This window comes from Anomalospiza imberbis, chromosome 18, assembly GCF_031753505.1.
Source record: "Anomalospiza imberbis isolate Cuckoo-Finch-1a 21T00152 chromosome 18, ASM3175350v1, whole genome shotgun sequence".
In the NCBI taxonomy this organism is placed as follows: Eukaryota; Metazoa; Chordata; class Aves; order Passeriformes; family Viduidae; genus Anomalospiza; species Anomalospiza imberbis.
In genome coordinates, this window is record NC_089698.1 from 5,359,429 (window position 1) to 5,372,700 (window position 13,272).

Here is a 13,272-nt window from a genome sequence, read left to right on the forward strand (position 1 = left end):
TTGGTTTTTCGAAACGCTGGCAGCGTGCAGTCCCTGCTGCTGCTCCTTCCCCATATGGACAACATTTGTCTGGTGTTTGCTCAGTCCCCAACGCCTCTGTTTACAGCTGCATCCTGCCACGCACGAGTGTCACGAGCAGCCACATCCCGCTGACCCCAGACCCGGCACAGACGACCCACTTGAGCCCAGCTCCACCACAGCTCCTCTGGAGCAGGGAATGCTGCTCCAGGAGCTGCTCCTCGTGGCAGGGCTCCAGCCCAGGCTCAGCCTGCGGCCCCTGGCTGCTCTGGGTGTTTAGCTTCACGTGTCTCCAACTTCCCCGTAGTACAAGGGCACCTTTCACGCGGGGGCAGAAGGAAGATTTAACTCATCAAGTTCCAGCTGGCATCGGTATGGGGAGAATCCCTCATCCCTTTAGCACTGGGCTCTCTCACAACCCTCAGAGCTCCTCCCAGCCCTGCGAGTCCTCTGCTACAAGAGACCGGAGCAAATACTGGCGCTCCCAGCACCTGTCAGGAGGAAAAGCAATTTCCATCCAACGAGCAGCGGTAACAGGAACACTGCACTGCACACAGAGGGGAGGGAAGTTCCAGAGGGAGCTGAGGAGAGCTGCCCTGAGTTTCAGCCACGCTCTGCCACAGGACGTGGTCACACAGGGGAGCTGGGTGTGGGCAGAGAGCAGCGAGCCAACAACCCCCCGTCCCCAGCATCCTTCCAGATCAAGAGACTGAGGCACTGAGAGAACTCATGCTTTAATAGACACTGAAATCACAAAGAAGAAAAGGCCAAATGCCTTAGCAATTTCAATAAAAATATGAAAATCTTTTTACATGGTAAATTTCATAATATAAAAAGTTTAATGCTGTCTGGAAACAGAGTTTTAATTTACAAAGAAAGTCCATAGAGGCCAAACATGGCTAACACTGCACGTAGGGAGAGCGAGTGCTGAAGGGCTGCTGCTGGGAAGCCTCTGCTGACCATCCTCTCTGGGTCACTGTCTCCAGTGCTCTTCTGCAGCTGAGGGGACGAGTGTCCACACACACGTGCAGCCCTGCTGGGCAGCATGGCAATGCAAAGAACCCGAAACTGCTCAAACCCATTATCACCATCCAGCTGAAACTACCAATGCTTCCTAACAGATTCACAGACACCTCTGTGCCCCTGGATCCGTTCTGCAACTTGGAAGAGATGTTCACAGAACGAGCTTGCCCTAATGAAAGAAAACATGGCCTAGAGTGATATGCATGGATGTAGCACCCCCTCAATGCTTTTTCCTTGTTTCAGTAAAGTATGATTAAACAGAAGGAAAACCAATATCAGGCCAGAGGTACAGGCTAACCAACAAAATGAAATTAAACTAGATTTTGATCACAGAGGTTGTTTACTGTTCCCATTTCGTTGGAGCTAAAGACAGTCAATAAAAAAATCTGAAATCTCACACAGTAAAACGTCCAGGGCAAAACCAAAACATCCTGTGGCCTTGGGGAACGGTTGCATGTGGCAGGTTTAGTGTGAAAGTGGTTAATACCTAATTGTTATTGCTCACTGTATTATGCAGTGTTGTCACTTGTACCATGCACAAATACAACAACGACAAATGCATTAAACCCACAGAAGGAATTCTAATAGCAAATGGAGAACATGTGATTTTCATTTCCTGAATTTCTCCACGTATTGGGCAAACCTGATAAAACTCTTTTTTTTTTCCTCACAAAGGGGTTGTTTCTCATTCAGGAGGTGGAGGAGTGAGGGACAAGGTGTGCAGTGTCTCCCAGCCACGAGTAAGCATGCATTTCATGGCTCCCGGCAAGCCAATGGAAGTGACCTGTGCCAAGTCAACGGAGACCTATTTCCCAAAAAACTTGTTCTAGTGACACTCACCTTCCATATTTATACAACATCAAATTCCCCAAATACTGAACTTGCTCTACATCTGAACCCTTCCCTGCTTCTAATGCTCCCCCCTCCTTAAAAACAACAACAGAAGAACCACTCCCCCACACCCCCCACCCCGATTCAGCTCTGTCGGAAAGCTTTAAGCCAGCATGAAACCTGCTGGAGCACAGAAATGGGTTGTAACAAAATGGCAGCATAGAATTTCTACAGGTTAAAAGATCCTTTAGTTATGGAAGTAAACTACAGCAAAGAGGCTTATTTTCTGGCGTGTTATGCAGCACTACAGGGAGTATTTGCTGTTGCTATAAACAAAAAGCTGCCCACTTCCATCCTGGGTGTTCCTGGGATGTCGTTTCAGAAAGTTTATGCTGGTTAGAAACAGAGCAGGTCACATGAAGTCTCTCAGCAGTCCTGTGACCACAGTAAGTGGCATGATCAACAGCATCTCTGTCTCCACAAGGGGCAGACACTGTGCTGACTCATTTTGGCCCACTATTCTAATTTTTCCTGCCAAATGACACGAAGGTGATGTTTAGCACCAAACCATCACAGGAAGATGTCATGTACAGACAAATAACTTGCATCATAATGAGTTGAACAGATTGATTCAACTGTTCTGCTACATTGTGTATGAGTAGGTAACTACTCTTTCTGCACTGAAAACTTTGGTGATCCCCCCTCCCTTGTTAGCTGGCTGTAACAACCCAACCCAGTATCCTTTGCCTTTAGTGCTTGTGTTCATTCCTTGCCACAATGAAAAGGAAAACATTCTCCTGAAACCAGCAGACTCCAGAATATTCTCACGGCACGCATCTGATTATGCCTGTGAGTAAGCTGACACTAAGCATTCTCATGTTTCCATATCAGAACTGAATTCTCTGCCCTGCTATCATGCTTTTCCTCCAAGAACTCTTGGAAAATCACTAATTATCAGATCCACATTTACAACAAGAGCATCCAGCCATGCTAAGTACAATTCTCTGCATCAGCAACATACCTCTGGTACATCCACAGAGCTGCCTGCACTCTCCATTCAGCTGCAAGACTGGAAATTGACTTCAGATCCAGCTAAAACTCAGGGCCTAATGAATTCAGCCTCACAACACCTCTGTGAGGTAGGTAGGTAAGTATTACTATCCCCATTTAGATAGAAAGGGAAGACGAGGCACGGAGAGGTGAAGTGATTAGCCTTCAGTCACTCAGCCAATTCTGGGAGTGCAGAATAGACACCAAAATCCTTGGTGATACAGTGCTCTGACTTCACAGCCTGTGAATACCTTGCGCAGATCTGAGCTCACGTGGCCGCATGCCCACGGCCTCAGTGCATGTAAATGATCACTGGGATCCTGATCACATCACTGCATTCCACAGCCACCTAGAAACCATCTCCAGCCTGCCCCTAACTCCTAAACCCCACCTAGCCTAGGGAAGCTGACTGTACGTATCGCCCTGGGGGTGCTCTTGGTCGCCTTTCCTCCCCGTGTCAGAGGGCACTCAGGTTCTGCATCCAGCCCCTCCGCTTGCTGCCTCGTGTTCTGCCTCCAGCTGCACCAACAGCTGCTGACACTGGCACGCCTGCTCCAAATGAAACTTGTTTCCACGCCTGCTCCAAAGGAAACCTGCCTCCACAGCAGGGAAAGGTTCACAGACCTGCCTGTGCTGAGCCCTGGCAATGATTTAGCAGGATCAAGGAGGGATTTTTTTGGTCAGGTGTTGTCTGAATCACACACACTGATGTCACAATCTTGCCTGCTGTGGAACTGCAAAATAATGTTCTGAGCTGCAGCATCTGCCATCCTTTTCTGTGCTCACTGAGCAGACAGAGATGTAAGTACTGCCCCAGACTTGCCAGGATAAAAAGTTCACCTTCACAATGTGGTGTGCCAGAGAGACCAGAGCACTCAATAAAACCAGAACTTGTCTCTCTGACACACACTCACTACCACACACACAGGCTCACCTGGTTTGTTAGGCCCCAAACCTTTCCTTTGAGCAGACCAACCAGCAATGTCTCATCTGAGGGCTTTCCCTCCAAAAAAGTTACCTGAGATGCAGATTTTAGAATGGGGCACCTCTCTCCTCTTGTCTTTGTTTCACCAGTCTCTAAATGATGCAACAGAAATGCCAGATCCTGCTGCTATGGAGTTTTACTGACAGCAGTTTCTGGTTTGGCCAACCTGGCAGAGGTATCTAGAGGCATGTGGTCTTCTCCTCTGTCAGCCTTTGAAAGCATCGAGTGAAATGGCTCATCTTTCTCCAGGCAGAGACTTGTACCCATGTTCTTTGTGGTACACAGGAATGTTCTGCCTCCTCTCCCTTTCCTCTCCAACCCCTGATATGTGTAATTTCTGTACAAAAAGCCAGCTGTAAAACTTCTGGTTAAGAAATAGGAGGAGGTGGCTTAAAAGCCAGTATTTAATGAGCAGACAAGCAGATGCTTTGCACCTGCTGCTGCAAATACTGAATACTACAAAGAACCTGTTATCAGGTGAGTCTGGCCAGGGTCCTGATAAGGGAAACAAAACCCCATGTGTGTGAGGCCGTGTGCCCCCACAGTGACAGCAGGCCAGCCTGTCCCATCCCTGGGGCACTGCCAGCTGAGGGCATGACCACGGCTGCTTAGCTACTGGTTCTGTTTTGGTAAAGGCAAGTGGGCAGAAGCAAATACTTCAACAAGACTGCAAGTCATCAGCTGGTACTTGGGACATTTCAACATTTGGAGGAAGGGAAAAATCTTCCTGGTGACAAAAATTTATACCCGTTCCCAGCTGGCAGCCTCAGGGGACGCACAGCTCCCAGAGTGTTGCTAGGTGAGGAATGAGCTGATGTCATGGTATTTGTGCTTTCAGGGCATCTGTGTCCATTTGGAGGGATCTTCTGTGGTGAAGCAGAAAGGTGTTGCCCAATAGACAGGTCCTTCAGTTCCAGCTTCTCTGCACTTTCTTCTTTGCTGTGCCGTGGTGATAAATTGAGCAAGCTGAGGACATCTTTCTTAGAAGTCATTGTTCCAGGAGCTCCTCGGAGAATCTTTATTGGACCGGTAGAGTGGTGGGGAGTGCTCTGCCAGAACATCTTTAAGTTGTGAATTGCTTGCACTTTTTCATCAATGGCAGCCAATTTTAATTTGTCTATGTCTGGGGCATCAGCTGGGCTTGAGCGAGCAGAACCAGCTGAGGAATAAGAAAGAGCAGGAGATGGAGTGCTGCCACCAGGGGACTGATGCCCTGAGCTCGGAGAGATATTTCTGGGTGATTTAGAAATGTGAGCACTATAAGGAGAGCTGGGGTACTTGAGTTTAAAGGGAGGCTGCTCAGTTAGGGACCCATGTGAATCACTACCTGGAGATGGCTGCCCACTGTACTGGCCTGTGCCTTCTCTGTTTGACATCTCCGACGTTGTGGGGCTGTTGTAGCCAGAGCTGACCTTCTGAAGGGATGAACTCCTCGTTGGAGGCTTTGGTTTGATTGCAAGAGGTGAAGAAGACTGGTTCCTCTGGCTGGAGCTGAGCGGGCGGCTGAAGGCGCTGGTCTCCGAGGAGCGGAACGCGGACACGCCGCCCGGGCTGGGAGCCCCATCCTCCGAGCTGTTGCTCTTGCTGATCTGGCTGCTGCTTCTCTGAAGACGTTCAACAGCAATGAGGTGACTCTGAGTTTCCTCCAGAATTTTTTGGGCCAACTCTTGCGGATCAAGCTTTGGATTACTGTCCTCTTGGGATTTGACGGTGCTGTCAGTCTCAGTGCTAGACTGGTCAGACTCCCCAGTATCAGAACTTGCAAGTTTTCCAACTTTTTGGAAAGGTGAATTTGGGCTTGGGATGAGAGTCATTTTAACAGGAGAATTTGGAGTACTTATGCTCCCTTTGGAGTTGATGGATGCTTTAATGCCTCCGTTCTGACTAGTTTTGGGCTGTTTGTGATCAGGGGAAAATCTTGGTTTTATGTTTTCTTGGTAACTGGCCAAAGGCTCATTGCTGATTATAGAGAAACCTTCATACTCTTCCTCATCTTTGCTGGCTGCAGTGGCTTGTGGTGACAGCTGGCTCTGAGCTGCAGACCTGTGTGGATAGATATTCTTGGGCCTCTCATAATCCTGCCGCCCTCTGTGTCCTGCCCCATCCAGCATGCTCTCTGGCTTGGAAACAAAGCTCATGGAAGAAGCAATGGAGCTCAGGCTGTACACAGAAATGGCATCTGAGGCAATGCTGTCTGGACAGGTAGGAGAGAATGGAGGGTTTTGATACTGGGGTACAGGGTTGGAAACAGACTGAGCAGAAGCCAGTGACTCCAGTGATGAGGAACTGTCCAGGCTAAGGCGCTTGGGCAGCTCTGTAGAATCTGAAAAAGAAAAGACAACAGTATGTACAAACATGCTCCTAGATACACCACAAAATCAAATAAAACTAGGTAACATTCTATCAGAATTAAGAGAACATGGTACAAAACATGCCCTCAAGCTCTGTGCTACCTCAGAACAACCAACTAATACTTAGGTAAGGAAAAAGAAGAGCATGGCCCAGGCAAGAACCTATGTCCAAGTATCCTACACGGAAGTTGTCAGCTCATTATCATTTGATATCTCAACACAAAGAATGAATTATATGTCCTCCAGTCGCTGGACTCTATCTCCAGCTTCTGCTCAGACAAGTCTTTCCCGTACACAGCATTTACTCCAGTCTCTGTATCACATCTGGTCTGTGTGACACGTGTGTGACCTCTGCAATGATGCAAGTGTGAGATTTCAGCAGAAGCCATTCTGATCAAATCATCAGATGACACAAGAGCAAAAACACACTGAGCAGCTTTACCAAAAAGTGCCAGCAAGGATTGTAGAGCAAAGTGCATGGTCCTCCTGGTAGCTTGTTTCCCAGTTTTCAGAATGACCTCTTCTTGGCCAACTTCACAAAGGTCAAAACCTGTAGTGGGACATGGAACAGAAAATTACAGCTCACAGAAAGACCCTCTGTCTCAAGTAAGAGTAATCTCATTTATAACACAGACAGAACAGAGAGGTATGACAGCCTGCAGGATGGATGTCTTGGAAGGATGACTTCAACTCTCATGTGCAGTTTATTTTTACTGTTTAGCACATCTTCTCCAGGTGTTGGGAGCTTTGTAGTGCTGGACTGGAAGCACACACACTCGTTAACAAATCACTCCTGTCAACACTTCTGTAGCTGCAAATTACTTGGAGTTGTCAGGAAATTATATACCAAACACATCTCAGGGGACAATGTCCTACATGCCAAACAATTTACTATTAATTCTAGGTTTTCTCACAGAAATAGAGCTGAAGAGCACAGACCTTGGAATTTGGCAAATGCAGGCTGGGCTGCAGGAGGCAGACAAATGGGAAGCTGTGGGTCTTATCAGTGTTTCAAGCCCTCACATGAGACACCAGCAATGAGTTTAGAGAGACAACAGAAAGAAGTGCTTTCCTACCTAGAGCTGCCAGAAACTCATGACAGCCAGGCAGCCTCCAGAGCTGGACACTGATGGAGACCTGGATTGGTGCAGAGGGGAAATCTTGTTCCTTCTCTCCTGCTTGAAGTTGAACCAGGACTTGATGCAGCTGAAGACAGCAATACAGACATTAGCCATTCCTTACAAGTCACATCACTGCTTCTCTTACAGCCACAGATAAAGCAATGCCCTCTGGACACCCTTTCCCTGGACACCCAGTTCAGCTGCTGCTCCTGAACAGAGCAGTGAGAAGGGAAGGTCTGGGAAGAAGGACAGTTCAGGGACAGCAACATCAGACAGACTGGAACAGCAGCAAAGGCAGGGATAGACCAGGGGTGAGGGCTGGGGGGTGGCCAGTGGAAACTGAGCAAGAAGGAAGCACAGCAGGAACATCTGTGAAGGGAAAGAAAAGGAAAGAGATACTCTGGGGCTGCTCACAGAAATATACTAAAGCCCATTCCATGACTGAGCCATACTCCTTATGCAAATCCTAAGAAACTCATTAACTGGGCAGAACAAGTCATATGAAACCATGGAACACTTTCCTAATATCTCCATGGCCTCCAGGAAAGAAGTTTCTCAACTGTGCCCAAGGGACAGGAGTAGCAAGCTAGAGAGAAAATGTGTTTATGAAGATCTGACACAAATTAAGATGCCAGGATCCCGTGTAATTCACCAACACACCCAGGGCAGCAAGGATGAAAAGCCATTAATCAGGGAGCAGCTAACCTCAGGACCACCCATCTCTCACAACCCACAAAAGCTTACACAGGCCTTTTTCCACAGTAGCTCTGTGGAGCAAATCCCAGGCCTGAGAGCGGGTGCAGACACGGTGCAGCACAGGGCACGGGTCTGCAGCGACCCCGGTGCTGCACCCTGCACCACAGTGTCACCCCCGTGCACATCATACTCACCATTGCCACCACATTTTTAACAGCCTTCGGGCAGCAGGCAACAAGAAAGGAAAAGAGGAGAAAAGAACATGGGTTACTCTGTGCTACAAAGTGCCTGTGCTGAGGAACCCTGCAGGGGCACGTCCCTGCGCGAGCCAGCACCCTGACTGCAAGATGCTCTGCCCAGAGAAAGAAGGGAGCAATGGGAACGGCCTGAGCTGTGAATCCAACAGCATGGGAGCAGGCAGCTGGAATCTGGGAGTGCCCAGCTCATGACAGCTCCGACACTTAGCAGGCAGACACTCAGGCCAACCCACACTCTGGCAGGAGGCTGAACATAAAACAGCCCTTCTCTTGTTTCCTCTGGGACACAGTACTGGCGCTCAGTGCGGGCAGAAATCCCTAACTTTTCCTTGCTCGTGCAGTAGTCTGAAGTTTTCTGTCTTTTGTGGCTCCTGCCTTCTCTTTTTCACTCAAAACAATCATTTTCTATCCAGTGCAGCTGCTCAGGCACCCACCTTGCTGCTTCACTAAGGCCAAGAGCACCCACTCCCCTGTGATGCTGGTGACCCACTCACGAAAACCAACCAGCAGCACCCAGTGACTGAAATGTCTGACCTCCTGCTTCTGTCTGGAACAAAGTCTGCTTTCCTCTGGGACAGGCAGAGCCCCAGCTGCTCACACCATGAACTGCCAAGAGGCAGAAGAGGAAAAAAGCAATCACCACAATGGAGGGGAGAGCTGTTGAACACCAACATGTAACAGGATAGACTGGTGCAAAAGGGAATTCTGCCAGGGGTCTGGGCTATGGAAGAAAACTTGCAATATCCCTGCCAGTATTTAGTCTGTGGGGCAGCAAGGAAAGGGCGAGTGTGTCTTTTGTTACTTGTGCACAGCCAGCTGAATGTTTTTCCTTGGGTAATTTAATTATCTGAGGCAGGGCAGCAATCATGAAGCCACCTCATTAGCACTCTAAGGCATTTTGAGCCATGGGAATGTTGTCCTGTCCTCCTCATACATGATGGGGAGATAACCCTGAAGTTAACCACACACATCTCAGGCACTGATGAGAGCCAAGGCAAGAGGCAAAACACCACCAAGGACAATGGTCACCAAGGGCACTGGGAACATCTCAAACTCTGCTGCAGATCCTAACAGGATCCTAATAGGAACCCTTTCCTTGGAGCAGACTCATCCCAGTGGGCTGCCAGAGCTGCTCAGCAGGTAACAGAGAGGCTGGGGCTCTTCTCTGGCTTTTTCTGCAGACTCCATGTGACTGAAGGAAGGGCAGCCCAACACCACAGAGAACCAATCCCAGCTCCCCACCACAGTATTGCCTGGAATGTTTCTGCATGGGGAAAAGGGAAAGACAGTGAGATATAGGCCCCTTCCCTGTGTGTGTCCATGTACTAAAGCAGGCAAATGATGAAGAGAAACCTCATTACAGGAGCACTCAGCACAGTAAGAACCATGGAATGGAAAGCAGCCAGGCTGCTGGGGTGAGGCAGAGAAAGGTCAGGTTAGGCTAGGCATGCTCCAGAGACAGCAGAGGGAAGAGTGTGAAGGAGGCTGAGGGGAGCAGGGAGAAGTCCCATCACCACAGGTAGCACTGCCCTTCTCCAAAAGACCAGAAATCCTTTCCCTGGAGCTGTGAGCACACACAGGAGCAGCAGCACAGGCTCAGGGAGTTTTCTGACAGAACTTGCACTGTCCAAAGTCAACCATACCTTGGGATTTCAGTAAATAGAGTGGGCAATGAGCAGCCAACGTGGGCCTAGGCAGGATGGCCAAACAGCAATTAGGGGTTTGTTACTCAATTCCCCCACACTGCTGTAGGGATCATGTTTTCACTTGTCACTGAACAGGGAGTCCCAGGGCCATGCAGCCCAGTAACCCACTTGCATATTTTCCTTCTGAACACACACTTTCATTCACACAAATAAGCAAGTTTAGAATTTCAACCCTTAAGTCTCCTAGCAAGCTCTGGCTTGATAAACCAGGGCATCAACCATTCTGCATATTTCTGAATTTACTGACCTGGGAAGAACCATTTGGAACCTGGTACTGGAGGAAAACCTCCCAACTCACCCTGTTGATAAGCTGCTCTCCTGTTTCTGAAGCTGTGATAAGTTTACAAAGTGCCTGAAGTGCAGGGTTAGGCAAACCTGAAAAACATCAGCAGAAACATCTGTATCTGTTTCTTGACTGCAAGAAATGCAACAAGCCTGAACAGAACACACACTCGGCTAATTCCTAAAACCTCTCCCCAACATCACTGGACAGCTCTGGAAGCAGCAGCAATTTCCACAAAGCAAAAGGTCTTCCCATTTTGCATCTGATGACAGGTTTCCTGACTGAGAGCTGGGAGAGAGGAACAGTCACATCACGCTTACCCGACCCAGCAGCAAATGATTCTCATCTGTGGCAAAATTTTCAGTTAACATTTACTTTTAGAACTTCTTCCCAGTCCAATACATTGATTTCATTGCTGTAAAACATCCCTGTTTCACATGCTGACATCACAGAAAGGTGTGAAAGGCTGATGTCTGCCTGGTCAGGGCCCACAGCTGCCTCCTCTCACCTAGGAGGGACTGGATGGTGGTGCTGCACTGCTGCAGCCGGTCCCCAGGGTCCGAGGTTGGGAAGAACACTGCTGCTGGGAGGCCGCTGGCTGGTGGGTCCAACCGAAATCCCACAGCTGTGAGGAGTGCCTGCCAGCCTGGAATGCCACCAACTTTATTCTCCACACTCTGCTGGGAGGTGTACATGGAGTTGTGCTGCCCATTCTGGATTCGCTGCAATGATTTCTCCACCTGTGGGGAAATGACACAGCTTATGGTACAAGATGCTGTTACTGACTGCCTCTTTTTACACAGAGAAGAGACTGGATTTGCTGTCTCCCTGCCTGCTGTTCCAAGATTGATCCTGGCCTGTCTCACACAAGAGGACATTAGTGCCTTGGAAAGAGAAGCTTCAGTAACTCTGCATTCACAGCTGCAACATCACAGTGATGAGTGTCAATATTCTCTGGGACGCTGGGAACAATAATGTCACAAGAAATGAAGTAGCAGTTTGTTTGGGATAGTTTCCTGTAAACCTGGCAGCTGCATTTCTCCCTAAAGATGATTCACCTTGGGGTTCCAGACTGCTTATTACCAGACAAAGAGCCTGCAGCCACACAGCAAACAGGAAAGAGAGATGAGCGTCCACAAACCCCAGCAACTGGGAAGACCAGCAATATTCACAGGTTTCCATCATTCTATGCATACTTCACACTCCTGTGAGACCACAGATGATGCATTGGGAAGAAAAGTATTAGAAGTCATGAGTGATCATTCCAGCCACCTGGCAGTTGGCTCCAGTCCCGCTGTTCCCCAGGACAGACTGGTGGCACAGATGGGGACAGAAGGGCCTCTTATCTTCCAAATACGCAGAGACAGCAGTGACTGTGCTCTGTGTTTCCATGACTGCCATGTTCGTAGCTATTTCCCTGTATAAACAATTAATCCCAATGCTTACCCCTTAAGCAGAAACCCAACTCAACAGCTAATGCAAACCAGATGGGTCTGGGGAGGATTCTGTCACAATACAATCTAAGATTTTGCTTACTTTGCCTCTTTTTGCACTGAACACTTCCTTAGGTGTCCAAATCTTTCCACACTGACCGGGCGTTTTGCAAGAGGATACATCATAGCAGGGGAGGGGGGATGAAGGTGTATATGTATATATTTTCAAGGGGGAGTGGCTGCACATCAGGGAGTGGCTGCTGTTCCACTCAGGGTTCCACTCATGCCCTCAGGTGAGGGTGTCTCAGCACTAGATGGGCTGTGGTGCCACTCGTGGCTGTGACAGCGCTTCCTTTCCCTTACCAGATGAAGGAGCACACGCAGAGCATCCCGGGCCCTTTCAGGGTGCTGCAGGATCTCAGTCAGGGCTTGTCCTACCAGTGAAGAAGGGCTGTTCAGCTTCATATCACTCCCAATAAGCATGAAGCCTGCAGGATTCAGAATGAGAGACAGTCAACCTCCTGTTTTTATGGGAAATGCTCAAACCAGACACAGATGTCCTCTGCCCTCAGACCAGTGAACGATGGTTCACTGTACCCTGCAAAAGGACATTCTTTTCCCAGACCTGCTGCCCACTCCCTGCAGACTGAACTTCCAGAAAGTTTCTAGACACTTCTTACTGTCCCCTGCTATTAAATCAACAGCATTTTCCTGTTCAAGCAAGCAGAAAACCACTGGATTGCAGCTAAACTTGTCCAGGCATGCTCCAGGTCTCCTCTGCAGCCACAGAAATCAACACATGACAACAGTGGTCGTAAAACAGAACTCTGAACATGAAAAGTTTTCACTGTCCTGGTCAGAAACCTGTCCTGGCTCATGCCCCATTCAATGCCAGATTCCCCAGATGTCAGCTCAAGGAGCTCTACATTTCCTTCCTCATTCATGCAGTGAGGATGCAGCTGCTCCTGGCTCTGGTGCTCTGTCCAAGACTCACTGCCAAGGGTCAGTGGTGGGTCAGGGACTGTGTGGGATGAACTTGCACAGTGCCATGGAAGGGGCAGTACTCAGACAGCCTGAGCAGCTGAAAGCCTCTGCTTGCTGGCAATGCCAAGCACCGTGTCCACACTCTTTCTTTTCTGCCTGGGAAGTGGTTACTTTTGGGGCTTTTTAGTGCTCTTTTGAGACAGAAAAATCTTGGAAGAAAAATAAAATCCCAACTGAACTGTGGACCATAACCTGAACTCAGCTCACAGCTGGTACTACGTGAACCACATCCTAATGCTGGACTCAACATGCCTGAAATCACTGTCAGCCTGACTCATTTTAACAAGTTCCTGCTCCTCCAGCCATATGCAGTTCACACCAGAGCCATATTCACCACAGTTTCCTGGGCTAAATAACATGCTTCTGCTGCCTGTGCAAAATCAATTTGGGGAATGCTTGCAGCTTTCAAAAACCAGGCCTCATGCCAGGAAGAAAAATTAGGTTATCTCTACATATTCCTGTCACAGCACTGCT

At 48.7% G+C, this 13,272-nt stretch overlaps 1 protein-coding gene across 3 annotated transcripts in view; it reads right to left on the minus strand.

The window, feature by feature from the left end:
- Positions 1–733: 733 nt before the first annotated feature.
- Positions 734–13,272, minus strand: part of TTC28 (tetratricopeptide repeat domain 28) — a 110,203-nt gene continuing 97,664 nt past the window's right edge. For 2 of the 3 annotated variants that reach the window (XM_068208689.1, XM_068208691.1), the window contains 7 exons: positions 12,118–12,242; positions 10,830–11,061; positions 10,337–10,413; positions 8,270–8,293; positions 7,335–7,464; positions 6,701–6,808; positions 734–6,230 (listed from right to left, as the gene is read on the minus strand). In XM_068208689.1, coding sequence (XP_068064790.1) covers positions 4,606–6,230; positions 6,701–6,808; positions 7,335–7,464; positions 8,270–8,293; positions 10,337–10,413; positions 10,830–11,061; positions 12,118–12,242 — 2,321 coding nt within the window. In that variant the 3' untranslated portion in view covers positions 734–4,605. The remainder of the gene's footprint in view (positions 6,231–6,700; positions 6,809–7,334; positions 7,465–8,269; positions 8,294–10,336; positions 10,414–10,829; positions 11,062–12,117; positions 12,243–13,272) is intronic. The other variant, XM_068208690.1, reaches the window with a different exon arrangement.